The 13,309-nt window shown below is 33.5% G+C and overlaps 1 protein-coding gene across 1 annotated transcript; it reads right to left on the reverse strand.

Moving 5' to 3' along the window:
- Positions 1-144: 144 nt before the first annotated feature.
- LOC136989597 (uncharacterized) lies at positions 145-8,617 on the reverse strand. Its single transcript, XM_067287815.1, has 5 exons — positions 8,453-8,617; positions 4,894-5,015; positions 3,100-4,503; positions 307-819; positions 145-274 (listed from the first exon to the last, which is right to left on the reverse strand). Exons 3-4 carry the CDS (start codon positions 4,499-4,501, stop codon positions 605-607), a joined length of 1,617 nt encoding a protein of 538 aa, XP_067143916.1. The 5' UTR covers positions 4,502-4,503; positions 4,894-5,015; positions 8,453-8,617; the 3' UTR covers positions 145-274; positions 307-604.
- Positions 8,618-13,309: the final 4,692 nt, after the last annotated feature.

Below are 13,309 nucleotides of genomic sequence, written 5' to 3' on the forward strand. Positions count from 1 at the left end.
CCACTCCCAATTTGGACCTGGCCTGAATTTATGATGGTATGATTAAAAATTCCTTTAGTGTCCACAGGATGGAAACAGTAAAAAAAACAGATATACACATTTAATTTTGCAGATTTTTTTTTTATCATAAAATATGATACTAATTTATAATTTTTTAGTAATAATTGTAGAATTTATTAGAACTTCTAATCAAATATATTAATAAAATAAATAAAAGTTTCGTGTAATAGGAGTATTTAATTTTTAGTAATAATTCTGTATATTATTGTTGATTCTGTATGTGGCATCATTCATATATATATATACTATTGATTCTATATGGTTACAGTGTGTGTTAATGTTGTTCCTAGTTCACTAGATTGTATTTCAAGTCATAATTCAAACATAGATTTTAATAAAAAGTGTTCTTTTAAGGGAGTCACACTAATAACAGTGTTTTGTATTGTTATATTTAGTCAAAATTAATTTAAATATGTGATAATATATGGGTTATTGTCTTCCATATTTTTTATCTAAACAATTTTATGAATACACATATAGTAATAACTAAAGATGACAACTATATTTATAAATGACTATTTTTATTTTTTTGAAATAATAATTTTTATAAATTATCATGATACAGATAGTTTCTCCTTGAATAAATTTCACTTACAGGTGAGTGTCGTCTCTCTGTCCGGATTTTTAAGTGAATGGCAAAATCATTTATTTCACGCATAAAATATGCCATTAATAGATCTGGACGTTGCATTGAGCTTGAATCTGTGATTGCTGATAATGAAACATACTGTGGCATATACATTAATGACAATGATACACCTAGAATACAGAAACACATAGGCATAAATTTTATAAATAAATATACATATATATATATAATTTATTAGTTATAAACAGAAAGGTGATCAAATGAAAAGTTTACTTGCAAGGAGTAGACTTGGCAATGATGGCAAAGCATTTTAAATGTTATCCTTTGAGTCGAAAGTAAATAGATGTTAAAGATTTAAGTGTTTCTTGCAATGCATAATGATGCTCTACTATTAACAGAAGCTAGTTTAAGTGTCTTGTTGTTGATAAGTAGGAGATTAATGTTAGAGGTTTGTGGTTTACAGTAACAAAATGGCTTGCTTGCAGTATTGCCAAATCTATTTGCAAGTAAACTTGTTTGATCATTCAGCATATTATAAATATTAACAAATTAACAAACTTTTTAAATTTTGTTTTTAGTATTAAATATGAATTAATCTTAAGATGTTTGAATTATAAAATTATTTTTTAAAAGTTGCGTTGACACTAATTGATACACACACAAAATATTTTATTGCATTTGAGCAAAAAACTGACCAGTTAATCAAATTACTAAGAGTAAGATCGAGTAAGCAAGGAGATAAAAAGATGCTGATGCCATACTTTAATTAATAATGTAATAATTTTATAAATATATTTAAACCATTTGCAAGCTTTTTATTTTTATTATCGCAGAAAATTTAGTGACAAATTATCATAAATGAACACAGTTTTAAAAATAAGAGAATTAATCTGTTGAATAATAAAATATCTTAACTATAAAAGAAAGTTCTAAACACTTTAATTTCTTTTAAGTTCTTTATATTTAATACTTGTTTGAAAACAAATTTAACTTAAATATTGATATAAACATCCAAACCCAATCATTATAAATTAAAGCCAAATGATTGCTAAATTATATAATTTGGCAATCATTTGGTTTTAATATATAACTATTGGGTTTGAATGTTTATGACCTAAATTATTAATGTGTAGTTAAAATACAGTGCTCCTTTGCAAATTTATTAATATACAGGTATATGCTGCTTAATGACAGGGATATGTTTCAAGAGATACATCATTAATACAAGTTAATACAATTTCCGTTAGTTAATCACCATCATAACTCGTTCTATTTAAATTCACAAAAAAAAAAAAAAAAAAAAAAAACTATGAAACAAAACTGGTAAACATGTAAGAAGCCAAAAAGAATGTTTTTCATTAAATAATAATCTTAAATTTGTTGAATGGCAAGGTTGTTGTCAATTTATATTCACAAGTATTAATACAATATACTTTCTGTATATTTGTATATTTATACTTGTTGTACAAAATTATGTAGTACATAATTTTATCAAAGGGTTATTGAACAGTTGAAACTATTATTAGCTCTTAAAATACATTTTGGCCCCTGGTGTTAAATGTATGTGTTATTGTTAGGTAATCATATATTATTTATATAGGATTAATGACTGATGAGGGCCATTTAACGCCAGGGGTCAAAATGCATTGCAGAAGACATAAGGCAATAATATTTTCAATTATGTGATAGCCCTTCAATAAAATTATGTACTATGTATTTGTTGAAAGTATATTGTACTATATATAAAAAGAGATTAAAGGCTAATTGATAAATTCATTATTATTAAAAAAAATTACAATTACTTTCCTGAAGTATGATTATTGTTCTGAGTTGGAAACATTTTGATAAGTGATGAATTGAAATTTCTAAATTGCTTACAAGTAGATCATTTATCATTTTCTGTCAATTTTTTAAATAAATTATTTTGAAAAAGCTTGATTTGAAATTAATTTGACAGTTGAAAAGTTCGGTTCACAAATTTGATAGGAAGAGATTGATAAATTCATTCTGACAATATTTATAATCAATTTATATATATATGTGGCTGAAATATTATTGTATACATAAAATCAATCATTTTTATGAAATCTTTTTCATGACAACTGTGATCTAACAGTCTAGAAGATTAAAATATAAAAACATAAATCAGCAGTTCTACAATTCAGGTGATATATAACAATATTTATATAGCATTTAGGATAAGTCAAGCTCAAGATTTTTAGTTAAAAATTCTAGTTTAAGCTTATAGCCCAAGCATTTAGCAAACTATGACTGAAATATGTATAAGATATACAGTATTTCTATTGGGTATACATAAAATTTGACATATCCACTGCAATTTTTTTGGTATAACAGACATCAACTGAAGTAGAAATTCACTGATTTTATAATAATTACCTTAAACAATTATTTAAAAATTACTTATATTATCAGATAGATGTAATTCTTACCAATATGCTTGATAGGCATCTTCCAATAATGAATCATTCTAACGTCATCATTCCATAATGTCTTGACACAAGACAATACATGCATGTCATTTACTATCAAAGAATATTTCTTTGTGACAGATTCTACAAAACTGTCCACCAAGAATTGAGGTAGTAACCTATTCACATAATTCAAAAGCACACTTGTTATTCTTGAAGTTAACTGTGTGTTCTTTAATGACTTTGATTGTGTAATTAATTTTAAGAGACGACATTTTATATCAAGAGTTGCAAGTGGAAGCATTACAGGTGAGAATTCACATACATCAAACTTATTCATATCTGATTTGTGCATCACCATACTGAATAGGTAATCTGGGATATAACCTTCCATCACACTATAATATCTCCTCAGAGCACCAGCAATACCAAACAATAAAACATCTTTAGGCTTGACTAGAGATTGTTCTGCTATTTTGTTAACAAATTCCAAGTTCAGATTCTCTGTCCATGAGATAGATTTCTTGCCAGATATTCTTTGTTTGTGATACTGAATTTTAGAAGTCATTAGTTCTTTCAAGAAATAAATAGGTACTTCTATGAAGTGATGAACCAAGTCCAACAGTGTCAAAAATGCCAAAGCAATTTGTGTAGCGAAAATGGTAGATGATGTGGGGTGAATAGTTTGCAAATTAATTTGTTCTTTACAAAATAATTGCTTAATAAATTCATTGAAATAAGTTGATAATATATAGTGATGGCGTATTATAATGGCATACGATGCATTTTCAGACAGAGGAACTATAATAATTTGCCAAGGAGGATTTTTTGTTGGTAGTCCATACATATATAACTCATTGAGGTAATTCTGTAAGAGATCTTCATTTAGGGACTTGCCTTTCCACTTCCCAGTTGATAAAAGTATTTGATTATCAATGTTAAATTCATTATCCAACTTTTTCCACACGTAACACCCAAATTTAGTGCCAATAGTTCTTTTAATATACGAAAAATGATTCAAATTATCAATCATTTCCACAGTTAACTTCTTTATTTTCTTAATGTCAGGAGAACCATCAACAATAGCCAGAAAAGTAGCAAATCCTTTATCATTCTGCCAATCAAAAACACTTCTGACAGGTACACTCCATATAATTTTTAATTCATCTTCAGGGTATAACCAACTTAAGAGTTCCTGAACTGTGTATTTATACGTTGTAAAGAGAAGAAACGATGCGGCAAGAATAGGGATGATAACTGAGATCAATGTAAGAGAGATAATTATTTTCAGAAGAGACGTGACTCCTGTAGATTTGGCAAATTTAGTGAAAGTTGCAACCGCATGGACGGAACTGGAAGTGATCCAAGAAAGGAATGACCCTTGGCGTCGGATCTTGCTCACGCTACGATATATAACTTTCATATCTATATAAAATAAGTTGTTCTATAAGTTTATTATTGAAAAAAATCGTCATTTGAATAATACATTAGTTGTGTATAATAATAAACTTAACCTCTACTCAGTAGAGAACGAAAACGAAACTGTAAACTTTAGTTCTTTAACCCCGAATATACATTTCGAAAAGGAAAATATATAAAATGAATCACTTATGATATTTAACTTTCATAATTAGAGCATAACTAGATGCGAAACCGAAAAAAAGTTTCTAAATTACTTTTCATTCAACTAAAATGTAACCTTCAGCTAATTAAAATTCACGGTCCGACGATCATAATAGAATTAAGGTAGCGTTTTTTTGATTAATTACATTCGGATATGTTTATTAATTAAAGACAAGAAAACGTTCTACTTACTTTGCCAAGCTTAATTGATTTGATCTGGCAATCATCGGTTTCTGCCTATGCAACAGAATGTCCATTCGCCAAGAGCCATTCACTCCGAAAGATTGCTGAGTGCGTTTTAACCTTTGAAATCTCTGAAAGTATAAAGTACAACGGCCTTTTTAACTTATCTGCACATTTTCCTCTTATCGAAGGACATGGAAGATATAGAAAACAAATATTAAATTTTATAATTATATATTAAATCTTTATCTTAATGACTTTGATTTTAAAATACGATACGGAAACGAACTTCGTAAATATTTTGCAATAAATTATTTAAGTATGTATTGTAGTTTCCTGATTGCAAAAATTTATAAAATTAAAGATGATTTGCAAGATTAAAAATAGGAATTAATATAATATATATTAGAATTTTTTTAAACGAAATATAGCATTCTAAATGGTGTTAAATTCTTGTTACGCCGGCAAGCGACAGTAATTTCATGATATATGCTATCAGATTTTGAAAGATAACGCGCAGGAATCAAATACAAGTTTAAAATTCAAATTTTAAGCTTTAATAATGTTTAAAATATTCATTTTTGTTGAATTGTTTTACGCAGTAATTGTAAATCTATCAGGTTTGTAACTTGCAGAAGCAAGATTATCCTTTATTAAAGATGATCCTTGCTCTGATTACGTGTCAGAATTTTTATTTTGATAAATTACTTCTACCGATGTAAAGATTTAAAGACTAAATAGGACGTTTATTTCGCAATTTGGCGAAAGTAAATATTGATGGAGCGTTTATCCATGTCGTCATTAAGAGCTGCTGACGTTTTAAATTGAAGGTTTTGTGCTTCTCAAGGAGTCGGTATCTACAAAGAACCAGTCAAATGGCGAAGGACCGAGGTTTGATATATCCGTATAATAGAAATAATCTAGAAAATCTGAAGAACTATTCCATACTCGAATCTGGATCTCCCAGAATGGAAGGCTGAAACCCTGGGGTCCACAAAAAGGGTCCTTAAAACATTCGAAGCCTTGTTGCTCTTAAGATAAGTAAAGGTGCAACAGCTAATTCAGATGTTGCTGAGAAATTTCTATCAACTCTGACTGGCAATTGAAGACCTTAGGTCCATCATACTCAACTTTTTTTTTTCTCGGTCCGCATACACGTGATAGCTATTACAAGCGGGCCGCAACATAACGATTATAATAAAAAACACACAATTTCTCACTCACCCTAGAAAATTAGTGCGACTGTTGTGCGAACATTTTTTCACAATTTCATTTAAATCAGGCTTGAAACTGCTGCATGCTACTCGTAAAACGGCATCCAGGTGTGAATCAGTAAGCCGGTTTCTATATATGTTCTTTGCATATTTCATTTCTGAGTGACATTTCACATAGATACGTTGATGCAAACAAAGTAAAATTTTTTTTTTACCGTCTTATATTGTTCGGGCACTACTTTTCAGAAGTCAAGGTAATTATTTTCCGCTCTCTTTTCCTTAAAAATAGCTTTCAGGTGTGTATTGTTCTTCTCAATAAATTCGTCAAATAGCTCTGCGTAATTACATGCCAATATATCAGCCAGTTCTGATATTGCCGGTTTCAAGAGCCAGGGATTTTCAATGAGCAACAGCATATTTTTTATTTTCTTAGATCATGAAATCTATGTTTAAATTCCTCGGATAGCGCAGTTAAATAATTTGAAAAATTGTATAGTTTTCTGGAGAAATATGAATACCGTCTTGTTTAGTTTTTGTCATGGTTGGAAAATTTCGCAATGTTTTGTTTTGTATTTCTTGGTAATAAATGTTTAATTTTACTTCGAAGGCAAATATTTTATTCGCTATCTGTGAAATTATTTTATTTTCACCTTGTAAACCAGTATTGAGACTGTTAAGCTAAGGCCGGATGGCCGAGCGGCAAAGGTGGCAGCCTACCACTCTGGGGGACCCGGGATCGAATCCGAACGGGTCGAATAATCCCCAGGGTTTTTCGGGGGGTGGTCCGTTCGGATATGTCGGGCCCCGTCCCTCACCACCCGGTCGCCCCATTGTGGGCCTGGCCGAACCCATAATGGGCCTACTAAAAGAGGCCCTCTTAGTGCCCACAGGGCGGAAAGAGTTAAAAAAAAAAGAGACTGTTAAGCTTCTCTGCAATGTCGCACAGAAACGTTACAATACACCATCATTCATCATTTTGCAGTTCACTGTAAATTTTATTATGTTGCTGTAAAAACAGCATTATTTCTTTCCGCAAAGAAAAAAACCTTTCCAGAACTTTCCTCTGCTAAGTCAACGTACCGAGGTATGTAAAAGAACACACTGTATTGACCTCCCACTTCCTCTAAGACTTTTAATTTTAAAAGAACTTACGATAACGATAGGTTTCAGAGTAGTGCTCGGTTTGTTTGTCTTAATGAATGCAAATGGCTTGGGGGTGTCTGGTGAGATCACCAGATACCCCAAGCTAACAACCAGTAAGTACAAGTTTCAAAACTTGTTTATTATAAACAACCACGCAGGATATAAATATATAAAACATTTTTATCACCTAACTGATGAGGGTCATTTAACACTAAGGGACGAAACACATTTTAAATTGTAATTAGGGCAACAACTAGTGATGTAACGAATAGTATATTCAGCCTCAGCCGAATACCGAATATTCGGCTAGGAGCGTGGCCGAATACCGAATATTCGGCCAAACTATTCGGCTTGATTAACGCATGTACGAAAATTGGCGCACAAAACCGCATTATGGCAAAGATCGCGCACCGTGCTCTCTATTGGCCCGCTGTCACTACGATTTTTTCTTCCATTAGGTCTAAATTATTTAAATTAATTAATTAAATTATAATTATTAAAGTTAATATGAGATGGCGCTTAACGTCTACCTCTAGTGCCAAATTGGTTTATAATTTATGTAATAGCCGTAAATAGCCCGCTATGATTCGGCAGTTGTTGGTATTTAGATGTAAGTTATAACTTATAACTTATTTTATTTGCAATCGATCATTTTAACTCTTTAATTAAACACTAAAATTTTGTTTTTACTATGTATTTGTAGACTGAATAGTACCCTAGGATATACTTTTGTGGTGACACAATATGGTCTAGTTTTTGCCCAGTTGTGGAACAGTTCAAATATATCGTAAAAATACTAAAATATACGCGAATACGAATACAACATAATTAACTAAACAATAACATTAATGCCCGATACATTCTAACCTACACGCCATCAATGCCATAAGATATCGGGCTAGATAAACGTTATAATATTATTTAATTACGAAATAATTTAATACTAGAGTTAGATGCTATTTCTTATTAACTTTAATAATTATAGTTTAATGTTCAGCATTAATAAAAGTTACAAAAATGATTAATTTACTGTGTTTTTGTTATTTCTTACTCTTGTTTTTAGGTATTCGGTATTCGGCCGAATAGTGATTTAAATATTCGGTATTCGGCCGAATAGTGAAAAATAGGCCGAATAGGCAGAATACCGGGTAGTAACCGAATATTCGTTACATCACTAGCAACAACGCTTTCGATTGTGTAATAATCCCTACTCATGACAAACAAATTCTTTCAGGTGATTCCTTGTTCTTCTGGCCGAGGCAATAAACACACCTTAATTACGAATTATAGTTCCATTATCTATCTACTTTCTTTACCTGTGAAAGAAAGAAAACGGGTTGCGTATTGAATAACTTATTGAATTTCATCGAATTCGCTCGGTATGAATCAGATTGCTCTGCGATACATGCAGGGCCGGTTCTAGGGTTTTGAGCGCCCCGAGCAAAACAAAATTTGGCGCCCTTTCATACAAGAATATACAAATTTACTGCAAATTTTAAAAAAAAGTAAAAAAAAGCAAAAAATCAAAATTACACAATAAAGAACTGTATAAAAAATTTATTTATTTAAAGCACGGCAAGCGTTGTTAATGCAAAGTTTACAGAAAGACAAAGTTATTTAACCATTAAGGCGTATGACAGGCGCCAGTATCACTTTGACTATTTATAATTTTGTTGATATTTGTAATTTATAAATTTGATCTCGTCCATTTTTTGAGTAGATTGTTGCGATACTGATTACAAATTATCTTTACAAAATAAATAAAAATAAACTTTTTAGAGACTAAAAAGCATTTGTCTGCATCAATGTTGTATGATAAAAGCCATAAAAATTCTTAGGTTTCATTATTTTAATTAGTAAATTTTTGTCTATTAATCTTTTTTTTTTAGTTATTATGAATTCTGACTATACAAATAGTTTTTTTTTGAATAATTGTAATATTATTTATATCTGTTGACAATAATAAAATAAATAGCGTTGTGACCTTTATTTGGTATTATTAAAGAAAAAACAATTTATTGCTTGCTAAAAAAATCGGTGTCTCATGAAAAATGATCAATTTTAATTTATAAAATCTAAAAATTAATGAATGTAAAAAAATATTTTATTTTTATATCGGCGCCCCTCAAAATTTGGCGCCCCGGGCAGTCGCCCGGCTTGCCCGCCCCTTTATCCGGCGCTGGATACATGTTTACTTTCGAATCAGTGCTTAACGTTAATTACACTGGTCAACAAAAAAAAAATGTTTTTGAATGTTTCCTTTATTTCATGAGTGAAATCTTTCTAATTTTAGGGTGAGAAAATCGAGTATGACAAAGAAAAATTTTTATTAGCTCTAGTTTCTGTAATATACAATAGGTGGTAGCAGTGGTGATATTCGGCGGGTTCGCACAGGTTCGGCCGAACCCGTTGTTAAAATTTTCAGTTTCCCGAACCTTGTTAAACACACGGAACATTTCTCAGTGGGTTTGTTTTTTTTTTTAAATATATTAAAATATGCGTATTATACTCTGTAATACTACTAAACTAGAGCCTTATAGCCCGTTCGTACCGAGCATTTCAATCTAGACTGTGAGCAAGGTCAGGGAGTATGTCTTGGTGCGATCTCTCTCGACCGTTTCAATCGAGGTTTAATCACGATCGATTCAAGAGAGTTCTTGATCCAGTCATAAGAGAGATCCCAGAATGCCACGCGCGCGAGATAATACAAGATGGCTGTCGAACACGTGTCGGGCTATGGACAGCGAAAGAAAAAGTATAATGTATCTCGAGAGATGATGACACGTGTGTATTTCCAGAAGGGCCATTTCGCGGTAAAGATTACCCCTGCCAAAAAAAAAAAAAAAAGTCGACAGCCCTAAAATATTATCGTTACCTGCCCTTCACCCATGGCTCGTTACGTTCCAAGTACGCCACTGATTGTTAGATATACGGTTGCAAGAAAAAATATTGTATTTATTACTATTCAAAACTTCCATTTCATTTGTCGGTGATTGTCAGGGAAAAATTTTCTGCTAGCGAACCCCTTGTTAAATATTTCGAATATCACCACTGGGTGGTAGTATGTGATTTTAATGGCTTAAGAGAAAACGGTACATTTTAATTACATGTGCTAAGAACATTGAAAGTGCTTTTGAAATTTTTTAAAATTACAGTTACATTCTAGGAGTTCTAAATTAATGGAAGAATACCTGGCAGGTGGTCGGTGTGAAGAGAATCATGTGGTGACTTCATGAGATCGTTTTCTTTTCGCTTGCCTCTTGTAAGTGAGTTTCGGTGCATCCTTACACACAGACCAGCATTAATCCGCAAGCATTGCTTCATTTCAACGGCCCTGATATCTTTGTTCCGTTACAGAAATATCCTGGTGGAATCTTTCTTCATGTTCATCACTGATAGTTCCACAACTAGGAGGGAAAAAGTCTAGATGGGAGTAGAGAAAATGGATTTTAAAGGATATGTTGCATCTGAGTTGATGGTATTTTTTCAGTACTGTTACAAACTGAGTGTTGTTGTCATCTCTTTTGTTGCCTAGAACCCCGAATAACTCTCTTTAAGGCTTCCCAAGCTTCCTTTTCTTTTCCCTCCAAAACTCGGTCAAACACAGGATCCTTTACAAGTTGTCGAATTTGTGGCCCAATAAAAATACTTTCTTTAACCTTTGCATCACTCAATCTAGGAAAGTTGTTTCTTAAGTACTTAAATGCCTGTCCTTTTGGTTCATACCTTTAACAAAAGTTTTCATTAAACCCAGCTTGATATGAAGGGGTGGAAGAAGAACATTTTTTGGGTCCAGGAGAGGCTCGGCAATGTCACAGCTACATTTATTATGTTCATAACCTACAAACATATGGAGAACGTTGCGTTATGTCAGTTGAAAGGTGTGACAACTCCCAAAAAATAAATTTCCCCCAAAATACAAATGTAGACCCTAAAAAATGACATTTCACTGTATCTCCAAAGGGAGAGCTAATCGATCATTTTTATGGTGATTTTTGAATTCAGCAGATGGAAATACATAAGAATATGCTAATTTTGAGCCCGAAACATTTTCATCGTTGACCAGTGTTATTGGAAAAATGACAGTTCGTCAGGATGGCAGTCTACCGCTCTGGGAACACGGGATTGAATTCGGACGAGTCGAAAAATCTTCAGGAATTTCTCGGGATAGTCCGTCCGAATATGTCGGGCTTCTTTCCTCATCACTCGGACACCCATTTTGGATCAGGTCGAACCCATAATGGGCTTGCTAAAAACGGGCTCGACTGGGTCTCTGCCCAATCGATTAGTTCGGTGTCGTTTGAGACCGTCGAGCGAGAGGCAGCGGGTGGTAACGACCTTCCCCAAGTGCGCGTGGCGTGGCATCCTCCTGGACTCGGGATTATGCGACGCTACACTCTGCGTCCGCGCACTTGGCCAAAGTCTTCGGGGATCGTCCCGCCACAGATCTTGCTATGGAAGATATAGAAAGTGACAGCTCGTCCGAGTTGACATTTTCTGGTTGGTCGCATTCCGCCTGTTCTTACGCGACGGCGACGCCATGCCTTGCCGAAGTAGGGGAGAAATCGGAGGAGAGAGCTGCCCGAGTCTCGGGACCAGCGCCGTAACTAGCCTTTTATAAGCCCGGTGCGAGCATCTGTAACTACGCCCCAAAACTTTCAGGTCATTTATGCGCCCCCCAGGGTCTACGCCCTGTGCCTAGGCACTGCCGGCAAAGTCCTAGTTACGGCACTGCTCGGGACCGTAGTGTCTGTCTGTGGTTTTGTTGCTGCGGACAGCTGCGGGTTCCTTGGCCAAGGCGGTGATATTCTTCGATTTTCCCCTTCTTCACCCGGACTCACTCGACACCTTTTTCCCGGACTTGACCCACGGACTTGTCTCCCGAACGTGGCACTCAGTCGACGACAACGGATTTGACTCCCGATTGTGACCACCCGGACGTGACACGTTTACTCACCGGATGCGACATTCGACCGACAATTTCTTCCCAAACAGCTGTTATGAGGATTGAGCTTCCGGTTAGATTAGGCTAGGCTAAGTCAGGGCCTTCTCTCTCCTCATGACACGTTCGTGAAGAAAGACTATCTGATAAAGGTAATAACAGTGACGTGCCGTGACATTTGATGATAGGGAAGCTGTGTTTCTGTAAGAAGCCGACTTACTGAGGCAATCAATTAATTGTGCGTCAAGGCCCATTCGTATTCGTTCGTTCGATAAGCCAGTAAAAACCGTATACTTCTTTAAATGTATTTTTAGGCCGGATGGCCGAGCGGTCAAGGTTAGCAGCCTGCCGCCCTGGGGGACCCGGAATCGAATCCGGACGGGTCGAAAAATCCCCAGGAATTTTTCGGGGGGTTGGTCCGTCCGGATATGTCGGTCCCCGTCCCTCACCACCCGGCCGCTCCATTGTGGGCCTGGCCGAACCCATAATGGGCTTGCTATAAGAGGCCCTCTTAGTGCCCACTGGGCGGAAAGAGTTACAAAAAAAAAAAAAAAAAAAAAATGTATTTTTAATAGATTATCCGACGTACTTAATAAATAAAAAAGTTCAATATAATTACCTCCGTTATTAGATTCAATAAATTTCCTATACCCTCTAAATGCCAATTCTCACTTTGAGAAAAAACATATAACATTTATTAATTTAGATATATTTATTAATCGTAATTATCTTGTTATAATTTCCAATATTTATTTTATATTGTCTACCAATCTTAAATTCTATTCTATTTTGATTTCCAAATTGCTTCAATTTTACGAAAGAATCGTCATTCGTCATAAATTTTATGGTCAAAATGTCGAAATTTTTTGTCGACGTATTTATATTTAATTTAGGCATTGGTCTTTCTCTTTTAATAATGTTTTCTTTTTCATTATAAGGTCTTGAGCCAAAACTTTTTTAAAATAAATTTTTGAATCACTAGCCAGATATAAGGGCTAAAATTAAAATTATCAGAAAAACTTACTTAGTAAAACAAAATATCTGACGAATATACTTACCTAGTACAAAAAATTCTTCAATTGTATGAATATACTTTTAATGAAACTTATAATTAAATATAACTTCG

This window comes from Centruroides vittatus, unplaced genomic scaffold (genome assembly GCF_030686945.1).
Source record: "Centruroides vittatus isolate TY-2023 unplaced genomic scaffold, ASM3068694v2 contig_13, whole genome shotgun sequence".
In the NCBI taxonomy this organism is placed as follows: Eukaryota; Metazoa; Arthropoda; class Arachnida; order Scorpiones; family Buthidae; genus Centruroides; species Centruroides vittatus.

What these genes read in the sequence shown, in the direction of transcription:
- LOC136989597 (XM_067287815.1), bottom strand. Translation starts at nt 4,501, where the DNA reads ATGAAAGTTATATATCGTAGCGTGAGCAAGATCCGACGCCAAGGGTCA. An exon ending in GATGCCTATCAAGCATATTG is followed by an intron (nt 820 to 3,099) that starts GTAAGAATTACA and finishes TCTGTATTCTAG; the next exon opens with GTGTATCATTGTCATTAATG.